Source organism: Alligator sinensis, unplaced genomic scaffold, assembly GCF_000455745.1.
Source record: "Alligator sinensis unplaced genomic scaffold, ASM45574v1 scaffold290_1, whole genome shotgun sequence".
Lineage (NCBI taxonomy): Eukaryota > Metazoa > Chordata > Crocodylia > Alligatoridae > Alligator > Alligator sinensis.
In genome coordinates this window covers 478,958-501,622 of record NW_005842755.1, presented here as the reverse complement: position 1 = coordinate 501,622, position 22,665 = coordinate 478,958, and the positions used below count along the sequence as shown (strand labels likewise).

General features: G+C 41.8%; 1 protein-coding gene across 1 annotated transcript in view; it reads left to right on the top strand.

Moving 5' to 3' along the window:
* ANKRD31 (ankyrin repeat domain 31) overlaps nucleotides 1–22,665 on the top strand; it is a 161,125-nt gene that overhangs the window by 109,353 nt on the left and 29,107 nt on the right. Inside the window, 5 exon segments of the mRNA XM_014525152.1 lie at nucleotides 3,587–3,746; nucleotides 4,268–4,380; nucleotides 7,862–7,949; nucleotides 10,873–10,969; nucleotides 14,257–15,295. Of these exon segments, the coding sequence (XP_014380638.1) occupies nucleotides 3,587–3,746; nucleotides 4,268–4,380; nucleotides 7,862–7,949; nucleotides 10,873–10,969; nucleotides 14,257–15,295 (1,497 nt within the window).

Sequence of the window (22,665 nt, the reverse complement as noted above, 5' to 3'; positions counted from 1 at the left end):
AGCAGAATATATTAGCAAGGTAATAAAGGAGAATTATTACTATAGAAAAACAACATGCTCTATCATTTTTTCCTTACATTAAAAGTTGCTGAAGGACTGGAGACCCTTAATTTAAATTTCCAGAATTTGTGAGACAGTCTGCCATCAGTGAGGGAGGGAAGGGGAAGGAGTGAATAAATATGATTTTCAGAACAGTAGCTTATCAATTATATGGTCTCCTTGAGGAAATCCCATTGACCCATGATATCTGACATCCCCACTGAGTTCTGCAATACTATGGTATCCCTGTGCCAATAATGACAAGTTTTCCTTACCAGATTTATTTCACCCCAAAGCGCCATTTGAAAGGATCTAAAGGTACAAACCAGTAGGCTTCACCATAGGCGATTGGTAGGCGGGTCATGTGCCCCCCCCGACAGGGCCATCCCGGCCACTGCTGCTGCCAGCATCTGTGGGTGCTTGCCAGCTCCGTCCCCACTGCCGATGCTGCCAACACCGCCAGCAGCATCTGTGGGTGCCCCCCCAGACTCATGAGGCACTAGTCGCCCATGGGCTTCACAAATTAGTGCTGACCATATTAGTATTACTTTAAATAAGAAAATCTGTATGTGTGTATGTGTGTATATGTGTATATATATGTGTGTGTGTGTATACATACTCACACATATATACATACACATGTGTGTGTGTGTGTGTGTGTGTGTGTGTGTGTGTGTGTGTGTGTGTATGCCATAGGGTAAAAGCCTATAGCAAATCGCTGTATATTGGAAGTATAAAGGCCCAGCCAGATATTTTCCAAGCAAAAGTCTGTACCATGACTTCTTTGGACTGGAAAATGGGAAAAAGAGGCTGGATAGACCCAAAGGGTGCTTGTGCAAGTGCTCCAATGCATTCTGATTAGAAGGCATCAGAGCAGACTCAATTAATGAAGTCTGCTGGAGCGTGCTAACCAGAATGCTTCAACATACTGCAGTGTCTTGTGTATTCAGCATTCCCCACCAAAATGGTGGGGGTGGTCCTTTAATTAAAGTGCCCCCACTGCCATTTTGAAATGCGGGACATTGAATACACAAGACACTGAGGGCATTTTAATTAGAGCAGCTCCCAAGAACTGCTCTAATTAAAATGCCCCACTTACCCCTCCACTGCGGAGCATGTGTATAGGCACCCAAACATACTTGTACCCTGTGTAGCTAATCCAAAAATCAGGTTTTCCATCCCTTTCTTCTTGTCAGGCAGGAAAATAAAACATGAAAGAGGCCATTGCACTGGACTGGAACTGAATGTCAATAGGGCCTTGAAAAGAGGGTCACTATAATTCATCCATTATTTGGCAACCAATAAAGGAAGTTGTTACCATAACACCAGCACAAGAGCTTTTGATTTCATTAAAAGTGCACATAAGTAGATTTTTATTCTACCTGCTGCCCTCTAAAAGCACTCTAAATATTTATCAAGATTCAAAATATCTCTATGACAAACATGTTAAAGTTGGTTTAAGATTTAAGTGGGGAATTAAGGAGAGTCATTCTGAAAATGCTTTAGCAATACAGGTCCTTCCATTGAAGTAATTATACACAGGCCTAACTGTAAACCATTGAGTAGTTCTGCTGACTTCAGTGTAATTAGTGCTTTCCTAAAAATTAATGGTATGTCCAACTAGGGTAAGATGGGGACCAAAGCCAGCATTATATGTAAGTGATAATAATAACAACAATGGCAAAACTCACAAACAAGTTGAAACACTACTTGTTTTCTGGACTTCGTTATTCTAATCTAAATGGGTGGCATGGCATTAATCATATTTTGTTAATGTGGAACTGCTTTAGGATACACTGTGGCACATATTAACAATATGAAAACAATATGCTTAAAAACAGTTGTAAATTGTTTATATATTTAATCAACAAGAATTAAGGATATAAGACATTAAAACTAAGTAGACATGTGCTAGTGATAGTTGTTTGGGTCTTTCTCTTTCTCTTCATATTTTGCTTTATCTTGTTTAGGGTTGGGTATTTGACTAATCCAGGGGTGGACAATTATTTCGGAAGTAGGGCCACTTACTGAGTTTTGGCAAGGTGTCGAGGGCTGCATGCATAGCCCAACCCCGTGACAGGTGCCCCACCCCTTGGTCACCATCTTGGGACCAGAAGTCCCGCCCTCTAACCCATGACCTTTGCCCCCAGAAGTGCTCCTTTCAGCAAGGGGTTTTGCCATCTCGGAACCAGAAAAATACCAAATTAAATCAGAAAAAGTGAATATCTAAAACATTCATTAATTTGATTAAAACAAATATTTTTGTCCTCATTTACATGTGTTTGTGTAATATATACATAAAGGTGATTGCACAATAGCTAAAAATGAAGTCTTACACTTGTATGTTGTGGGGGGGTATAGGTTTGTGGGTGGCTGTGTGTGTGTGAGAGTATATGGGGTGTGGATGGGTATGGGGTTTGTGGGGGGTTGTGTGTGGGGGGAGGGTGGCAGGGGTGTGTGAGGAGTGTGGATGTGGGGGTCTGTGTGTGTGGGAGGGCGAGGGGGGTGTGGGTGCTTGTGTATCATGCGGTGTGTGTGTGGAACTCACCCTACAAACACACACACATGCTCTTGCTACCCCTGCCTACACACACACACACTCTCCCCCTGCCTACACACACACACATACACTAACCCTGCCTACACACTCATGCGCATACTGCCCCTGCCTACACACACACACACTGTCCGCCTCTGCCTACACACACACACTGCCCCTGCCTGCACACACAGACACACACAAGCACACACATACACACTGCCCCTGCCTGCATTCACACATACATACACACACAGAGCCCCTGCCTACACACACACACTCTCTGGCCCTGTCTGCATGCACACACGCACCCCCGTACTGGTTGGGCCCCCTGCCCCTTGATCCAGCCAGGCAGCCAGAAGCCACGTGGTGCTGGAGCAGGGCAGGGGCAGGAAGCAGTGAAATGGCTGGGAGTGGGGTGGGGCTGGGCTTCTACCTCCTGCTGCTGGCTCCCCCTGGGTTCCTCTGCCCCTGGCTCCCATCGTCTTTGGCAGGCAGCCAGGAGCAGATAAATATTTTCTAAATTTTTTAGGGGTCCTGTGGGCCAGATAGAATGGCCTGGCAGACTGGATGCAGCCCTTGGGGCATATTTCACCCACCCCTGGACTAGTCAAATAAACTTTCGTAGATTGGCAGGGGGCATTTCTGTCAAAAATTGTAAAAAAATGCCAATAGGTCTGAATTATATACAGAAAAAACACAAATTTTCCATTAAGAAATTTTAGAAAGCAATAAAAAAATCCTATTTCTGTCAAGAAAACTACCAAAAATGTAAGGTTTTTTTGTTGTAAAATTGCTCTAATCTTTGACTAGTCAAAAATATGCAGTCCATTGACTGGTCAGTAGACAATATTTGACTGGTCAATTAACCAGTTTGCCAACCCTAGAATTGTTAAACGGTTAACTCATCACAGCAAGAAGTGCACCCTCATTCTTTATCTGTGTATCATCTACCACGTTTTAGGAGAACTATAATGCTAATGATAATAATAAATTACTATATTATAGGCAGTCAGCATTCTACTACAACATGGAGCGAACCCTAATGAGAAAGACAATGATGGGAACACTGCATTGGATAAAGCCTGTAGTGATAAAATGAAGGAACTGCTTAAATCTTATGGTGCTGCTGACACTGGCGTTGCTGAGAAAGTAACTGAGGTTACTGGTATGTTGTCTGTTTCATAATGTTATGTTGCAGATTTATATTCTAGTCTTGAGGAAACAAATGTACCTCAAAATACTGCAGGTTTCCATGCAGGTTTGCAGATGCTGATTTTTCATATCAGGGACAGACTTTCTTTCTTTCTAGCTGTAGAAATTCTTTGGTGATTATTTATTTACAATAAAAATATAAAATATATTAAATTAATCTTTTATTGTTAGAGTTAGTGGAGTTTCTCAACAGATGTATCTGTCTCCTTCAAATTTATTGTTCATCCATATTCTCCCCTCACATAAGCCTTGTAGTTTTAGTAGACATATAGGAATATTTTAGTTAGACTTAATACAGTCTCCATAATGGAAATTGATTTAATCTTTTTTACATATAGAAGATTTTTTCTTTACACTGTGGTCTGCTTTATTTCTTTGTAATCTGTATAATTGACCATTAGACATTATTGTTATTTTATATACATTTCATATTTTTAAAATGATATTTGTGTTTTATTAATTGTGGGGGGAAAGATATACCTCCTTCTAGATCAAGAAGATCACCACAGAGTTGTTATGATTGCTGTAACATGCCTGATGAACCTTTGATTTTGCACCGTGATAAGGCTAGAGAGAAACATGATATGGTAAGTGTAGCAGGATGAGGTTGGGTGTCGAATTAGCACACTACTCTGATCCTTCATTTCTGCCTACGTGGTCCCTGGGTCCTTCTCCACTCATCTGCCATGCCTTTGCTGTTTCTAAAAAATGCTGGAAGGCTGCCCAGGACCCCAGGGGACTTACTGGTCTAGGTCCCACCACTCTTTTTTTCTTAACACTCAGTGCCTTAGGCTAGGGACAGACATTACACATAAACTGGTTTAAGTGATCAGAAACTGGCTTAAACCTGTAACAGAACAGATGTTCAGTGCACATAAACCAGGTTGAAAATGGCTGAAACTGGTTTGTACTAAACCTGGTTGAATGTAGTATCAGACTTAACCGATTTGGCTCAAACTGGTCTATGCAATGTCTGTCCCAGACCCTTTGTTGTTTTAAGATAAATCAGCCACCCCTAGCATCCCAGCATGCTCTCTTGGCTGGGTGGGGCTCTCCCTGGCTGGAACTCCAACAGAAACTTAGAGGCACAGCAGGATCTGCTTGGCTTCTTCCTGCCCTATCCCCCCTTCCCCCACTAGCCACTGCTCAAGTTGGAAATCCCCCCTCCCTCCCTCCCTCCCATCTCCCACAGCAGGGACCCCAGCCCATGGACCCTAGGCATATGATATGCTAGCTAATGCAGATGTGTGTGTGTCTCCAGTTTCACTGGGACAGGCAGACAGAACAGTGACTGCTTAGGGCTGTGCCTGAATTTTCTCAGTCCAGAGAGAATGTTTGTCTGGTTACAAAGCAGTTCAGTCTAGCCAGGTTAAACTAACCTTCAAAGACTGAATCAATTCAGGCTCAGGCTTTTTGAATGTCTGTCCCTAGCCTTAAAGGCTGTATTCATAGCTTCCAACTGCCCCTACAGCCACACGCATGCCTCGCAGGTGCCAATAATTGGTTATTTCAACGGGCTTTTGGCCCCAAGTACAATCTCTTGGTTCTTCAGACCCTTATCTCTTCAGGTCTTGTCCCTTTTGGGTGCTGGGCCCCATCCCTGAATCCCTGGCCCTGGCTCCTGCCTCCTCTAGCCATTTTTGCAGCTTGGGCCTGCCCTGGCAGGCTCAAACCTCTTCATGCTTCTCTGGCACAACTGGGACCTCCAAATCTCCCCTTGCTAGTCTCTTCCTGGTCCTCCAGTGAGAAAACAAAATGAAATAAGACCCCACTTTAATACAACATACCTCACCTTGGGACACAAAGGAAAAAAGGATCTGCTGTCTCTAACTCATACTGTGCTGGGTCAGGCAAATGAAGCCTGCTCCAGTAATCCACCCCTGAGCTTCATATTGCTCTGCTCCTGGAAATCTAATTCCCTCAGCACACCATCTCTTTCCCTCTCCTCATGAGAGGGCTCAGTTCCTCCACAGAGATTTCTCTTGTGGCTGTGCATTGCTTTGCTTTCTGATCATCTGCCACCTCCTCTGCTTTGAAGCAAGCCTTTATCTCACTCTTTCTGTTATCACCTGCAGACCATTACTCCCTGGCCCCCAGGTGTTAGTTTTTCTGATTATGGACTAATCGGTGGCTCCTTTCTTCCACCCTACCACCTGCTATCTGGCTAGCATATCTTGTCTTGCCCACTTGTTTACTTGCCCAGCAGCCCTTACAATTAATCTGATTCTGTTTCATAACAGCAGCTTCTGGCTTCCTGTTACAGTAAGTTTAATTATAGTGTAAAAAGTTTGTTATAGTGTTTTAGAGTGCAGTCAATTTCTGTTTTGTATGTATTTTTACCAGGTAAAATATCCTTGTAGTTTATGTTATGATCCAAGTGTTACACACTGGATAAGTTCATTTGTGTGTTCTGTTTCCTTTTCTTTTGGTCATGAGTCTTCTCCATCTGCACTTATTGTGCAAATATACCGTGTCATTTATACAAATGTACAAATGTGCCAGGATCCATGAAAGCCTCTTGCCAGTATTTCCGAAGTGGCTCCATGGACAGCAGTGACTTAACTTGATAACAACATGTTAATTGGAGACATTTATATTTTGTTGGTTGAAAAAACATTAATAGAAAATCTGCTGCTTGCAGACATTAAAAACAAAAAAAGCCCAAAAAGCAAAAAACCCAAAAAACAAAATGGCACTTTAAACGCAGTGTGTTCCCATGCCAAGCCCCGTGCATGTCCAGAAGAGGCAGCACCTTAGTTGGACCTGGCTCGCCCAATGTCTGTAAAGACTGGACACTTTAATGGGGCTTTTTTGGCGCTCTTATCTAATAACTGATTTAATCAGCTTTAAATAAAAGTGCCAAAAAAATCCCTGCTGAAGCACCTGATTTCTACAGACACTGCAGAGCGGGGTTGAAATAATGTGCTGCTTCTTCTGGAAAGTGCGAGGGGGTTTTTTGTTTTTTAACGTCTACAGGCAGCCAAAATTATTTTGACCTAGGTCCTCTGCAGGGAGAATTCATGAGTCTACAGCAGCTCCAATAACAGCAAACTGTCTCTACTTCAGGCCATAGGCATGCTATGGCAGCAGAAATTGCTGTGGAAAATTCCCTTCATTTTGCCCCCACCCAAAATGATGTTATTAAAGAAGTTTTAGCACATATGGTCACAAAGAAAACCTTGAAAACACTAAGCAAATGTAAAGGGATTTGGTATTCTTCAAATGGCTCCAACTCAGTGGGTGCATCTACATGAGATGTTTACTACTGAGTTGACTAATTAACTGTGCAGTAAATGTCTTGGCTTCTACATGTGTAGGGTTATTAGGCTGGAGTAAATTAATAAACTAGTATTTACAAGTACTACACTGCTGGAGAGCTTTTTACTCTGCAGCACTGCACGCGTAGACACTGATGTGGCTGGCTGGGGCATGAAGGTGCTTCAGTGCAGGAGCTGCCTGCCAGCTAGCATATTGAGTCAAGCTGAAACAGCCCTGGGCTGGCAGGCTGAGCCCCTGGGCCCCCTGCCACCTGAGGTTGCTTCAACCCAGCTCACCATACTATGGTCCCATGCACCTGGGAGCAATAATTGCACGTGTAGATGTGCCCAGTGTTAACTGTTTCACTGTGTATCATTCTAGAAGAAATATCCACCAAATGTGTTTATCCCATGATTCCAAATCTGCCTCACCATTCTTCTCTACAGATCCCAAAATACCTAAATGGCCCTTGCCCTGTTGCCAAAATCCCCTGCTTTGTACCTGACAGGTTCTCTGATGCAGTTAGGTATTACCAATATAAATATCTTTGGCACATCAAGAATGGAAAATGTGGGAAAAGTGTTAAATAAGTTTAATTTAATATTAAAATAAACACCATAGGCTGCTGTACTGATTATGCTGTTCATTGTCAGATTGAATTAAATGCCTCTTGTTTTTATTTAACTGAATTAACGGCACCAGGGTGCTTTGAAAGCCAAGTATATTGTATCAGAATTTAGATTCAGTTTGTTTGTAGAATGCATGAAACTTTGTCTCTCTACCTTTTATAATACATTTTGTATTTGATAGCATAAGTCCATTATTACTGTATTACAAGATATAGAAGAGAAGCAGAAAAAACTGCTACTTTTTGAATTAAGAACCCCCAAAGATGCAGGTAAATGTGAATTCAAGTTCAGTTTCCATTATTGTTCTAATATCTATGATCATTATTCTAAGTAAAGAACTTTAATACATTCTTATAGAAAATCGAATTTGAGAAGTAGATCTGTTCTCACGTTTGGGTATATGTATTTTTCAGGGGTACTTCTGATCATTATCTGGGATATGTATAAAGATAAAAAGGGAAACAGGCTATTTGTTGGCATAAAGATAATACCAATTTAGTCTGAGCAAAGCAAGATGGTCAGAGAAGAACTAATAAGTCAATAAGAGCAACAGCTTACAACAGTTACCACACACTGCTCAATAATGCAAGTCTTTTATTCATAATTTGGTATGGGCTTTTCAGAGCCCCTCCATAGCCAAGACAAACTATGCATGGATCTGCAGAATGGAATGCAACAGTTTCACTGTAGTATAATTATAGTTGTGTGGCGGGGGGTACCTCTGAAAAAATCTGTAGTATAATTATAGTTGTGTGGCGGGGGGGACCTCTGAGAAAAGGTAAAGAAAGAGAAAAAAAATTATCAGGAAGAATGCTGTATATGACATGGCCTTTATATATATTTGAACTTGTAGGGGGGTTTTGGACTCTGGGTCAGATTATTCTTAAGAGAACACATCTGATGGATACAACTCCTAGTGCCTCAACATTTCTGTTGCTATTCAAGACAGTTTTGAGCTATTGCCTGGGTTCCACAGGAGCTCAGCTGGCAGAGACTGATTCAGGAATGCTCTTCATTAATGGATGCTCCCTGCCTCGCTTGTCACGTACCATTCACAGCCAGTACAGCCCACTTGCAGGCATACACGACTTATCAAATAATCATTCAACTCCTCAACAGAAGGGGCAGGATAGTTGTTTTCTATTGCTGCAGCCTTTCCTGATGTGATTTCCATTGTAGGGACCTATTATTTGTGTTTGCAGTAGCAGTAGCCAGTGTAAATCCAAACTGATTATAGCTTAATGTCTTCAAAAGTAACTACATTTGAAAGCTTACAATTTCTGCTGAATCCTTTAAAAAGCATGTGACACGTAAAATTCATACAGCCTTACAGAAAAAAGGGTTTAATAAAAAAGGTGTGCGATTATGTAAAAATGTATCAGTAACCTGTAAAAGTCCATTTTTTCAGGAAAGGTGAATCCACATTGAATATAGAAAAGAAAAGTTGAGAACTGCTGCTGAAAATTATCAATTTTTCATGTACTTGTAAAACCAGGAAAGCCTCGTGATAAGGCTGAAACAGAGATCTGCTCAATTTTATAAAATGAGAAAATAAGGAGTATCAGGCTTCCCCTGATTAAGGTCATAAAATAAATGAATATCGTCATCTTTATTCAGCCCTTAGTGACAAAATAACTGAATAATTTGGCTTCTACTAACCTAAATTGTAGTTGTTACTCAGAAAGAGGTATAAGTATCATCATCAATGTAGAGGAACTTTAACATGAAGATAAATTTACAAGGCAGTTAAATGCTGTATACCCAGCTCTTACCAGAAGTATGAGTCTGTCACTTTAATAAGTATAGTATTTTAACACCTTCCTTATTTTAATGACTAAATATACTGGGTAACATAAGAAAGCCACCTTCCTGTAGTTTTCTATTTTAATCTTGCAATGCTCCATTTTCAGATGTAATGGCTGATAGAAATTAAAATCTTGTACTTCCTGTTTGCTAATGGGTTTGATTATATTTGTTTATCAAATTGTCTTATTAACATCCATAGGGACTTGTTGGTGACCATGCTTGAGATATTATTGAATCTGAACCAGTTTAGACCTCTCATTTTTATGTTGTACTGTAGACCAAGGAAAAGAGGGCATCTAATAGGATCATTTTAACTTGTGAAATAAGAGGAGCACAGGGAGATAGCTAGCAAATTGGGTCAATTTTTAATCTATTTTTCTCTTTTGGTCTTTCATATACTGTATATATTTTAATATTTTATATGAAATGACTCTAGTATGGCTAGTATACATTTATTTTTATATCACATTACTTGGAGTAACCGGTCTATTCATATAATTCATAAAATAGTCAATGTATCAAATTCTTGCTTCTGCATTCTTGATAGAATAAGGAAGATGGGATTTTTAAAAAAGATTTCTGTATCTGAAGTAGGTGCCACATTTCTAAAACAACTGAGCAGGCTGAACTCATTTGAAAAAGTAGCTAATACAATAATATACATTACAGTGCAAAAATGTCTCTATACTGATTACTTTACCAGCGCTGAAAAGCTGAAGTTTTCCAAAGAATGGTTTCTGTTCAATAGTGATTTTTTTGAAGCTTTCATGGAAATTAGTGAGCCACCCGTGTGTGTGTGTATGACCTAAAGGTCATATATATGAGTCGACTCGTGTAATGAAGGGCTAGATTTTGAGCTGGTGTAAGTCAGTGCTGGTTTATACCAGCTGAAGGTTTGGCCCATAATGTTTTAATTTGAAATACCTGAATGATTTTTTTATAGCTCAGAAGTTGTGCTACAGAATTATGTGAAACACTTGGATTACATTCCTTCCCCAGTGCTGTGCTTCAGGAATTACCCAGATGTCATGAGTTATGGAAGCATCAGGTTTAAAAAAACCGGATCCCTTATAACCACGGGTTTAAATCCCCCTAGAGAGTCCCTTTAATGACTGTCTGCATGTTCTAATGTGCTTCCTTACTTTCAGTATTCAAGTTATTTACATTTAAGTTAAAGTTTAATTTAAATTGAACTTCACTCTTTGGAGAATTTCATCTTGAGTGCTCATATGTTATGACTCCTAACGTGCACGATAGTACTGCTTAGTACTATCAATATTTTCATTTTCCAGCTTTGCATTGGCTGCATTAAAAACTGTAATAATTGTAATTATTTTCTAGTTCTCACTTTAATTAATATTTTGGCTATGTTAAAATGTTGCACAGAAATGTATATTCAGAGGCTGTCTCAGATACAAGATACGTTGAATGGAATGCTTGCAAAACAGAAAGCAGAAAGAGACATGCTTGCTAAAAAATACAGGTATGTGGAATGTAAGTCATGCATTCATAAAAGGTTGTGGTGATGATGAGTACTTTAAAAAGCAATATTGGTGGATCTTTGTAGAGTGGTAAGCAAGCAGTAACATGTTAGGGACCAGGGCATGAATAGTTGGGGGTGGTGACCTGACAGATAGGCCAAGTTCAAGGCCGGGTTCTTAGGGAGCTGGGGGTCGAGATACCATGGTCAGAACTGGAATCAGGAGCTAAAGTCAGAGTCAGGATATGCTAGGAGTTGGAACCAGAATCAGGAGTCAAGACCGGAGTCAGAATATGCCAAAATCAGGAGCCCAAGGTTGGGATCAAAATTTGCTGGAAGTCAGAACTGAAACCAGCAGCTAAACCAAAGTCAGGAGCTAAACCAGTGATCCAGTAGGTGAAGCAAGGAAGCACACGGGGGCCAAAAGCAAGAACCTGGGTTGGGGCTGTAAAGGCTAGAATGAGTGGGGCCTGTTGCCTGTTGCCTTAAGGGACTGGCTGCTGTGATTGCCCCACTAGGATCAGCTGGGACCAAGGCACTGATCCAGGCTTGCTGCAACTGGCACTTATTCCCATGCAGTTTTAGGGGATGAATTACCCTGCTTCCCTGATTGAGACTGGGTGGTCCTAGAGCTCTGACTTGGCCCCATTGCAACATGGAGGCAAAACTTGGTGAGGCAAAACTTTGTGATCTTTATTCTGTCTTTTGTCAATGACTATTCCTATTGGCTTCAGTTGATTTCAGTGAGAGTTTATGCCTAGCGTAATTTTTAAGGTTTGGCCAGCACTTGCTGATAAAATATTTGTACAAATACATCATGAGAAATGGCCCCTTTGTCAGAAGCATTCTGCATGAAAAGTTAAACAGAGCAGGAGAAGGAGCAAGAACAAAATATTGGGAATGGAGGAAAATTAATGCCACTTGCCAAGGAGCTCTCAAAAAATGGAGAGGCTGAGAACGGCATGTGTGGGAATGTGCTCATGGCTGCTTTATGCCATCTAGACATCTGAATTTCTGGGCTATGGTGCACACTGAGCAGGAGTAAGTGGCAGGATGTACATCTCAATGACAGGCTTGGGGTCTGCATGGGAGACAAGTCCTAGATGGCATTCTCAAGACTGCAGAAGAATTCTGTGACAACACCAAGGACTGCATTCAGGTAACCTGAGTCCAATCAGTTCCTAGACCACAATATCACGCTTCATCTCATAGAAGATCATTCCTCTGGCATATCAGATGAGATAAGGTATTTAGATTGCTCCCAGACTCATAGAATTGTAAGGCTGGAAGGGACCGTAAGGGTCATCTGGTCCAACACCTGCATGAATGTAGAAATGTTGCGTCTAAATCCTCCCTAACTGATGTTTATTTAACCTGTTCTTGATAAGGCGGATCATTAGAAAAATTAGGTTTTATATCAAGAGGAGTTAACATTCTAAAATCATCCTTGTGAACAAACTAATCAGCAGATAAAGAGGCTAGTAATTTCAGCATAATCTATTTAGCATTCATTCAAACTTATTGAATGACTTTTGAATGTGGTAAATGAAACTGCTCTGTGGAACTGAAGTGATAAATAGTTTTGAGGTATTGCAAATGTTCAGTGTTTATTTTTCAAGAATAATGAGTTGCATGCAAGTTTGTATTTTCAATTTATTATTTATATTCTGAGCTTTCTATTTTTAACTTATTTAACTAATTGATCCACCCATTATGTGTGAACTAATATTTTTTTATGCATTTCTGTTATTTTTAGCCTAAATATGTTAAAAAGTCTCATTAGCAAATTATAGTATATTATTTTGCATATTTTAAAAACAGTATCTTCTTTTCATGGTAGTTTTTTAGGCATTATTGATAGTAAGAGGTTTTTCTGTTTTGACTATATTATATCATTTGTGTGGACACAGATATACTAGTATAAATATATTTATCTCAATAGAGCTGATTCTAGTTTAGAAAATGAAATAACTATATCAAAATATGGCACCCATAATCTGTTGTGTATATATATGTTTACCCTAAGGTTTTTACCAGAGTTATACTTTTAACTTTAGACAAGGACCCAGCTTTTACTACTGTTATGAACTATACCAGCATTTTGTTGATAGCTTGCAAAGGTACCAGTCTGAGCTTCTTGTTTAGATAAAACTGCTCGAAAATTAGGTCAGATAATAAATCGTCTGCATAATTTCTTTTAATTAATTTTGAAAGATTTTCTAATAATTAATTGGAATACTTTAAAAAATAATGTTTCACTTACATATTGAAAAGACTAGAATATTGTGAAAGGACAGATAATTTGAAAAATGCTTTTACAAATAATGAACCATGTAAATTCTCTCTGAAGGTTATTGTTAGGATATTCTTTATAATTTAAAATATAATGGTTTCACTTACTGCTATTTGCTGTGGCTTAGCTGAAGCTTGCTGTTGAAATCTATTTTCCTTACTGAAGATTTTATTTAGTAATTTTATTTAGTAAATAAAATTAATGTTTAGATTTTTTTAGTAAATAAAACTAATATGTATATGCCCACATTCACCTAGCATAACAAGCTGTGTCCAGAGTTGCTATCATTTTCTGAAAGGAAAGGCTTGGATAAAGAATAGGAAAACATTTATTTTACAGAATAAAAATTACTTGAAGAACTGCACACAGTCAATACTCCAGCCTCAGACCTCATGCTGCAGTAGGTTTGATCATGCAGAGCAAACTGTAGAATAAGGAAGTGCCTGATTCTGGGCTGGGGAAGACTTTGAATACAGTGATACTATGTAGGGAGAGACAGGGTCCAGAGAGATTCCTGTGGCATTACTGTACCAACTGTGAATTGGCTTGTGGTGCTGAGAGGACTGAAGACTGGCAAGGGATTGCATAGTTCAGGTTTCTCAATTCCATGCATAAATGCTACATAGAAGACCAAAAATATTATCTAAATTTTGATTCTGGGGATAATGCTGAGCTCCCCAGCAGAGTTATTTTTGCATACAGTTTGTTATGCATAAAGTGTGTAATTTGAACCCCAAACTTTATTTAAAATGAAATGGTTGTTCAGTTTTTGCAGAATGCTTTTAAATAGTTCTGTTCTAGACATGTTTAATATATATATATAATGAATACGTACATACATTATATATCATTTAATAAACAATCTATAAATAAATAATCTCAATAGATTTAATTCTGTATTAATAAATAATATATAAATATATTATATGACTATATAAAACCTCTTTATTTTGTGTTCTTAATTAAATGTGGTGTGGTTTTTATTCCTATCCTATAGGGCTTCAGTGGAGTCTTTTAAACAAGGAGCACTGAGGGAACAACTTGTTCAACTTGCTTCTAGGCAAAAGAGTCTTTTGATGGTTGCAAAAAAACAGAAGGAACTAGGCCAGAAAATACAAAACTATAGGAATGCAAAGAAAGCGTATTCAGGATGTTCAAAGAAACAAATACCAAACTCAGTTCCTTCAACTGAAAATGACGACAGAGAATATGTCACTCCTGATAAAAGAGTACATCCTGATGTAGTTACAGTTAGTATGGGGCCTGATGCCAGGTTGCTTAATGGAAATAGGTTGGAAGCACATCTCTCTTTAGAAAGTAGATTTTCAGCTCAGGAACACAGCCAATATCAGAACAGCTCCTTGGACGAGGCAGGTGCAAATGAAAGGGCAATTAGAAGCATGGTGGTTTCTGCTCAGGCTTTGGCATCTGAAAACACGGTGAGAGAATGGACCTTTGATAAGATGTCAAAATCAAAGTCTGCAGATGCTATGGAAATGGTAACATTGCTTTCAGAACCTGTTTGCCTTACTCAAAGAGAGTGCTCAGAGCAAAAAAAAATTGATTACACAGGAGTTGCAGTCCAAGGAAGCAAGTCTCCAAATCCCATTGCAGTAACCAGCAGATTAAATATTTCAGAAGCCCAAAACATTGTTGTCAATAATAATATCCATCAGCCAACCACTGATTGTCAACAGGTTCTGCCTGGTAAGAAGCTGCAAAACTACGCAAATAGAAATGAAGTTTCACAACAGCAACCAAGAGTGGTGTCAGAATCCACAGAGAGTTCATCTGTTGGTCTTCAGCAAAATAATAGGACCTCACCTAATGCTAACTTGGAACCCACAAGTTTTGCACCAAATATATTTTATTCAGTAAACATAAATCAGAATCCTTCTTCCCAGTTTTCTCATCATCAGGAGAAAGGGCAACAACTGAGCAACAGAAAATGTAGAAGGAAGAAATGTCAATTGGTAGATTTGCTTGAACTGGGAAAGATCAAGCCAGGAGAAGATGTTTTAGAGTTCAAATTACAGGTAATTGGTTCCCCACCAAAATAAGGTACCTATTAAGAAGTAATGGAAATAAGTTTGTTCTCTAATGTGGGAAACATTAACATTATATGCTTTGTGAAAGCACTGTGAATATTAAGGTTAATCTGCAAATTTCCTTCTTGGCCAGCAGTACACTGTCCTGGTGAAGTTGTGTGCTATACTGGAACTTGCTGGGAAATGGATGTAAACTAAGTAAAGTCCTGGTTTTCTGTTTTCAGCAACTGCATACTTAAAAGTTTGTATTTTGAAAATGCTTGTAACTTGCTGGGCAAAAAATGAGACTATTTAAAAGCATAAAACATGTATTAGAAAAAAAATAGCAGTACCTTATCCCTAAAGCTAGTTGCCAAGCTTCAGGGCTGATCTGTCGTGTGTGTATCCATCAACAGCAGATAACTAGAACAGAACAAGAGTGATTATTTGGACTTCTTAGATAAAGAAAGGCAAGAATAAAGTGACCCTTTTAGGCCTGAATGCTTAGCCAGTATTTAGAGTTTTGCAGGTTTTTCCCATTAGGAAAAGAAAATAATGGTGGAAATGAGTATTTATCTGATATACTCCTGATTTGTTTAAGAAGATAATACATAAGGTCCTGAGCCCCTCAACAGAATAGCAATCAAATTGCAGGAGACAGGTTTCTGTTCCTAGTTCTAAGCCACAGCCAGCACTCTACCCAAAAGCTCTTATTTTTCTCAAGGTTATACTCATGCTATCTGGGTCTTTCTTTTTACCTTTTTGATGTGCTGCTTTGCATTTCTGCTGTTTCTCTGTCACAGATACAGAGCTACAATCGCATCAAATCTCTGCCCTCATATACCTACAGGAAGCCCCTTGGACCTCATAGCCCAGGCATTGATGAAGCATGCCTGCTGTCAGGTCTCCTGAGTAGTTTTCCAGTATTTCACATATCACTAGATAAGGGGCATTTAGTGGCTCCCTCATACAGCAGGAGTAGAAGGCAGGGATCATTCTCAATAGCTTCAACAAGGTGGTGTTTTCTCCCATTCCTGGCATTTTTTTTTAATTTGCAAATGTACTTAAGTGTGCCAATAATCTATTGGGTATCTTCAGTGGTTAATACTCAGTTTGGCTTATACCTCCCAATATTTTCCAGTTTTCTCTTAATAAGACTTTTCCAAAAATTTTAAAGGAAGGTGTTGCCTTGCCAAGCTATTTAGCTAATAACAGCATCAAGAAAACTGGGCATGTAAAATCTTTTGGTTGCATTTACATGATCTGTCCGTTAACATTTGCTGTCATTACTAACAGCAAAGTACAATGTGCAATGCTTGGTTGGTTCTTTATAGGCTGTAATATTTCATCTGGAAAGTTCAGAGGTGGCTTCAAGGGTTTATTTTATGACTGCATGTAGTACTTAGAAGACTGTAAAATCCTTTAAGCCAAAAATGTAACATCAGAGGCTTAATCCTGCTCTTAGGCAGATAAGCATGCTACCCAAATAGCTTGTAAAATCAGTTATTTTGCATGTTTACACGCTAGCTGTTTGTACATGATACACAGTAATGTGCACTGGCCAAGTCTTTGTTAGTATAAAAAAGGCCCCAGCAGCTAAAATATGTAGTAAATTTACAAGTAGAACTGTCTTTGGTGGCATAACAATACTAAAATAATGGGAGCAGTTATTTGTAGTGTCCCAGCTGGCGCCTGTACCAAGTTAATTATCACTCCAATGTGCTAATCTACATACTGAGGGTTCTTTACACCTAACTCAGGGGTATCAAACTCACTTGCACCCCAGGTTGGATTAAAAATGCAGGGCTCCTTGGTGTGCGGGCCGGGAGCAGTCTGAGGCCCTTTTTTCGCGCGTCGGGCTGTGGCCAGCAGCCCGGACACGCCGGGTCAGGGAAGGCAGGCGGCACGCTAGAATTAGGCACGGATGCTTAATGGTTGATTTAAGATTATTTATTTACACCGTAGATGGTTGCAGTGCAGGCTGGAAAACTTCCAGGAAAACTTCGCTTAAGTCCCAGTTTAAGGACTCGGACAGAGCTCTGGATTCACTCGCACAAAGTTTGCTAGGCTCCGTGGAACTTGTGCGCGCAGGGAAGGGTACGTCGAGGGATCGTTCGGCGACGGGGAGAGGCGAGAGGCTGATCAGACCCCTATAGCCTTCTTGATATACACGCTGGGTCCAATAGGCTCCGCAGCGCTTAGAGATCTTCACAAGACGTGAAGTCTCCTCCTCCTGATGTTCATGGAGTCCTCCAACTTGGGCGGAAACCACTCAAGCCTCTTATACGGCTAGCAAGCCAATCGCTAGCCGCCACGTAGGAATAATTTAGAACTGACCAATAGTGGGGCACAAATCTGAATACAAATGGCGGGAACTCCTTGCAACGTGCATTTCTGTGTTGCAACGAAGAAATGCACCCTGCAAAGACAGCTACAAATGGCGGGAAATAATTCAGCAGTGCCGAAGCACACACAAACAAAAAATCACACCCTTGGGTTGTGACACTTGGAAGCTGGATCTAGACTGCAAAAAGCTTCACTGGCCTGATCTGAACCTGGTGGCAGGGTGAGCAGCTGTGTGGGGGTTAACACAACTATCATTCCCCCTTCACCACCAATGTGAACCCTTGATAGGGCTTCATAGCTGGGAATTCTGTAGCAGGCCATGCCTTGCTCATCCTACCCCCAAATTCCCAGCCCCTTTGGGAGCCCCATGGAATGGGCAAAATTGCTCTGTGAGCTGGATCTGGCCCAGAGACCATATATGTGGCACCCCTGACCTAATTTGTTAAGTATGTAGGGAGCCAGCCATAAAAGCAGAGAATTCCAGAAAAGGCTCTTCTTTTTGCACTTGTGATCTACTTATTAAATCTTCATTGGATTTTTTTTTGTGGCTTTATCAGGCTAGTTAATTTGCCACGCACCTTCTAGTTATTTTTTCTGTACTTGCAATCATAGGGTACCTTTACATGTGCTCTGGGGGGGCGGGGGCGATACTTTAATTAGAGGGGCTCTGAGAGCTGCTCTAATTAAAGCACCTCTGTCTTGTATCCCTGGGGTTAAAAATGGCAGTGGGAGTGCTTGAACTAAAGCTCATTCGAGCTTTAGTTCATGTGCCCCTGCCACCATTTTTAAGCACCGGGACACTGATACATGAGATGGAGGAGAATGCTGGAGTGCAGTAATTGCCAAGCTCCAGCAGACTTGATTAATCAAGTCTGTTTCAACATGCTGGAATTCCAGCGCATCAGAGCAGCCTCCACATTCATGTATAGGAGCCCATAGCTATTATGGGTTCAGAAAAGTAGCATCTCTATACAGGATGTGACAGTAGCATAACTAGGGCTGGCTGAGTGGTATACTAGCCCTGGGTCTCAACTTAGAGGGGGCACTGGGATGGCCACCTCCTCACAGGAGACATATGTGGCAGGTAGTACCTAGCCATAGGAGCCAGGCAGGCATAGCCCCATGCCTAGAAGTGTATCTGGGGGAAAGAGGGTGGAATGATGCTCTCCCTCCCTCCCCTGGAAAGTCTTGCCATGGGAGTCACAACCTTGCATCTGGAGTTGGGAGGTAAATGAGGCACCATGAGCAGCCCCCAGGGTGCCCGTGCCACTACCTGCCCCTCAGTGGCAGCAGCCTTGAGCCTATGCTGCTATCAGCATCAGTAGCACCTGCCACTCAAGTGAGGATTGCCCTAGCAGGTAAGATTCCTCTCCCACTCCCTCTCCTCTCCCTTCTCCTTCTCTCTCACTCTCCAGTGGATAGGACAATTTTCCCATTCCCCAGGCACCAAAGGAGCTTGCTACGCCTCTAAATATGCAAACAGTGCTCATTCATCCTATAGGAGTCTGTTATTATGACAGAGAGTAGTGCTTAGGCAAAGACCTTCTGGAGGGTGGGGTGTCATTCTACCCCTCCTCCTTGCCTGATATGCTGCTGAGCATGGATCTGCGCATGCCTGGCTCATATTACTGAGCTGCACATGCCATGGCAAAGCTGTTTGTTGCTTTGTGAAGAGGAAAAGCAAGATAAAGCTGCTTTCTGCTTGAATATGGAAAACCACATGGTGACAAAGTTCAGTAAGTAGTATGTGGTACCTCAGGTTTAAGGTGGGGTACAGGCAGCTGATTTGAATAGCTATAAGCAGAAATGGACCCATGCTATCATAACCAGAAGGAGAATTGAGAGATGGATTCAGAACCAAATCCAAGCTTCCTCTCATCAATGATGGAGAGAGACCCATGCCATAAAATTTGACATAGTAGGTCAGTATTCCATTATTTGATCCTTCTCTCATTCTGCTTTTGACTTCATACCTATCAGACAGCCCTGTTTTTATTAGAACTAAGTTGTTTATTAGACTGTTGTTTCAGATGTGGATGTGCAATAGCTGGCAGATTTGGTGGATATGCTGCAGTTCTTCAACCACAACCGCTGAGTTAAGTACATCTTAACAGTGATAGGCACATTATCAAAGCATGCCTCGGTCACAAGTCTAAAGGATAAGTTGGGGGGTGAAATATCCCGGGCCTTTAAAACCATTTTTACAGAGGGTACCTTGAAAATTACAGACTGATCAGTGGAAAGAATTTTAAAAAAAATCTTTAAGCAAACTATTAAAGCAGTATAATATTCACCATTTTGTGATAAATAGTGAAGCGAAAGTGGCAGTGGTAGAGTGGCTTAACAGAACATTACAATCAAAGATGTGGAGGTATTTTACAGCCCACAATAACTTTTGCTACACTGATGTGTTACCAGAATTTATAAAGCGCTATCACCACAGCTTTCACAGATCTATCTGCGCCAGACCTGTTGATATGAACTCCTCAAACTCTCTGCGGGTGTGGAAAACTGTGAACAAGGAATATTTTAAAATAAAAGAAGCAGTGCCTCTGTCTAAAAAAGGAGACCATGTGGGAGTGACCAAAAGGAGACCAGAAAAGGAGGCCAAAGGGAGATCTGAGAAAGGTTATGAACAAACATTCACCAATAAGATTTTCACAGTGAATGAAGTCATTAAGACGTGTGCAGACCCCCATAGACCACCTAAAAGATTATGAAGACCAACCAATCGTGCGGTCTCTACCCTGAAAACTACAAGAAGTGAACCCCAAACAGGATTCATAGATTCATAGACACTAGGGCTAGAAGGGACCCTAGAGGATCATCGAGTCTAGCACCCTGCCCAGGGGCAGGAAGTCAGCAGGGATCATAGGATCCCAGCAAGATAAACGTCCAAATGTCTCTTGAAGGTGTTCAAAGTAGGTGCTTGAACCACCTATGGTGGCAGTCTATTCCAAACCTTGGGGGCTTGGAGAGTAAAGAAATTCTTCCTTATGTCCAGCCTGAAATGGTCATGGAGGAGTTTGTGACCGTTCGACTTTGTCATCCCTTGGGGCACTCTGGTGAACAAACGTTCCCCCAGATCCTGGTGAGCACCTCTGATAAACCTGTACATGACCACCAGATCACCCCTGAGCCTGTGCTTTTCCAGGCTGACGAGTCCCATGGCTTCCAGTCCCATGGCTCTCAGCCTTTCATCATAAGGTCTGTTTTCCTGACCTCTGATCATGTGCATGGCTCTCCTCTTCTCAAGCTTCTCCACATCCTTTTTGAATTGTGGAGCCCAAAACTGGACGCAGTACTCCAACTGTGGCCTCACCAAGGCCGAGTACAACGGGAGATTGATGTCCCAGGATTTTCTTGAGAAGCATCTATGGATGCAAACCAGCGTTTTGCTCGCTTTCCTAGCCGCAGCATCACATTGAAGGCTCATGTTCATTTTGTGTTCAATCATGAGCCCCAAGTCCCTTTCCTCTGTAGCGCTAACCAGTGTAGCACTGATGAGCCTATAAGCATGCTGCAGCCTGTCAAGATCTGCCTGAATTACCCTCCTGTCCTCAGGTGTGGATGCTTTACCGCAGAGTTTGGTGTCTTCGGTGAACTTGGCCAGTCTGCTTCTGACACCAATGTCTACATCATTAATTAATATGTTAAACAGTATAGGCCCTAGGACACAGCCTTGAGGGACCCCACTGGTCACAGCGCACCACGATGATTGACTTCCATCAACCACCACCCTCTGGGTCCTACTGCGGAGCCAATTCCCCAGCCACCGGATTGTGGTGAGGCTGAGGCCATTGTTAGCCAGTTTTGCCAAGAGGTGATCATGGGATACCAGATCGAAGGCTTTTTTAAAGTCAACATATATGACATCAATCTCTTTCCCCCTTGTCCAGGTGATAGGTCACCTGGTCATAAAAGGAAATGAGATTGGTCAAGCAAGACCTACCCGCAACAAACCCGTCCTGGCTATCCCTCAGGATGTTGCCGTCAGCCAGTCTGTTAAGGATGGCCTCTTTGATAATCTTTTCCAAGACCTTCCCCAGGATAGAGGTCAGGCTGATGGGCCTATAGTTTGCCAGATCCATTTTCCTCCCTTTCTTGAAGATAGGCACCACATTGGCCTTCTTCCAGTCCTCGGGCACTTTACCAGAGCACTAGGAGTTCTCAAAGATCCATGCCAGGGGCTGAGCTATGATGCTTGCCAGCTCCTTGAGTACCCTGGGGTGTAAACCATCAGGGCTGGCTGACTTGAAGGTATCCAGCCTCTCAAGGTGTTCCTTCATGAGGTCAGCTTTGATAGAAGGTAAGGAATGTCCCTTACCTGGGCCTCCCTGTCCTGTAGTGGGCAGGGGCATCCCATGGGACTGGTGAAAAACTGATGCAAAGGATAGATTTTACAGGATTGAAAAAGTTCTATCAGCTGTGGTGGGCTTACCAATAGCTGCCCAGCACATCCCAGGTTTGGCAAATCTTCATTGAGATTGGTGGAGCCCTTCTACCAATCAGGCGATTCCTGGGGAGGAGCTTGCCCCACCCCTACCCAGGGCAAGGCAGAGAACCCGGACCTGGTTGAAGCCTGTACTTTGCTTTAACCTGATTGGTCTGTTTGCAATCTGGGGGCAGAGTCCTCAGAGGGTATAAAAGAGCAGTGTGCCCAGCACACAGGCAGCTATGATGAGGGACGGAGAAGAGGACAGGCAAAAAAGAAGAGCTGGCAACAGCTGGCCAGTGGGGTGGAGCTGTTGCACCGAAGACCTCTTCGTGGGACAGGAGTGGTAAGCAGCCGCGCCCCCAGCCTGCCACTGAGGAACGCGGTGTCAGTGCAGGTAGTGCTGCACAGGGGGTCCAGGAGGGACCAGGACCCTGGGAGCTGCACAAGGCGGCTGGATCTGCAACCCCTGGTGTGCAGCCAGGAACACAGTGCACAGGCCGGTGCACAAAGCAGGACCCTGGGAGCCGCTTGAGGCGGCTCAGGTCTGCAACCCTTGGCACAGGGCCAGGCAGTCAATGCTGACAGCATGGCACAG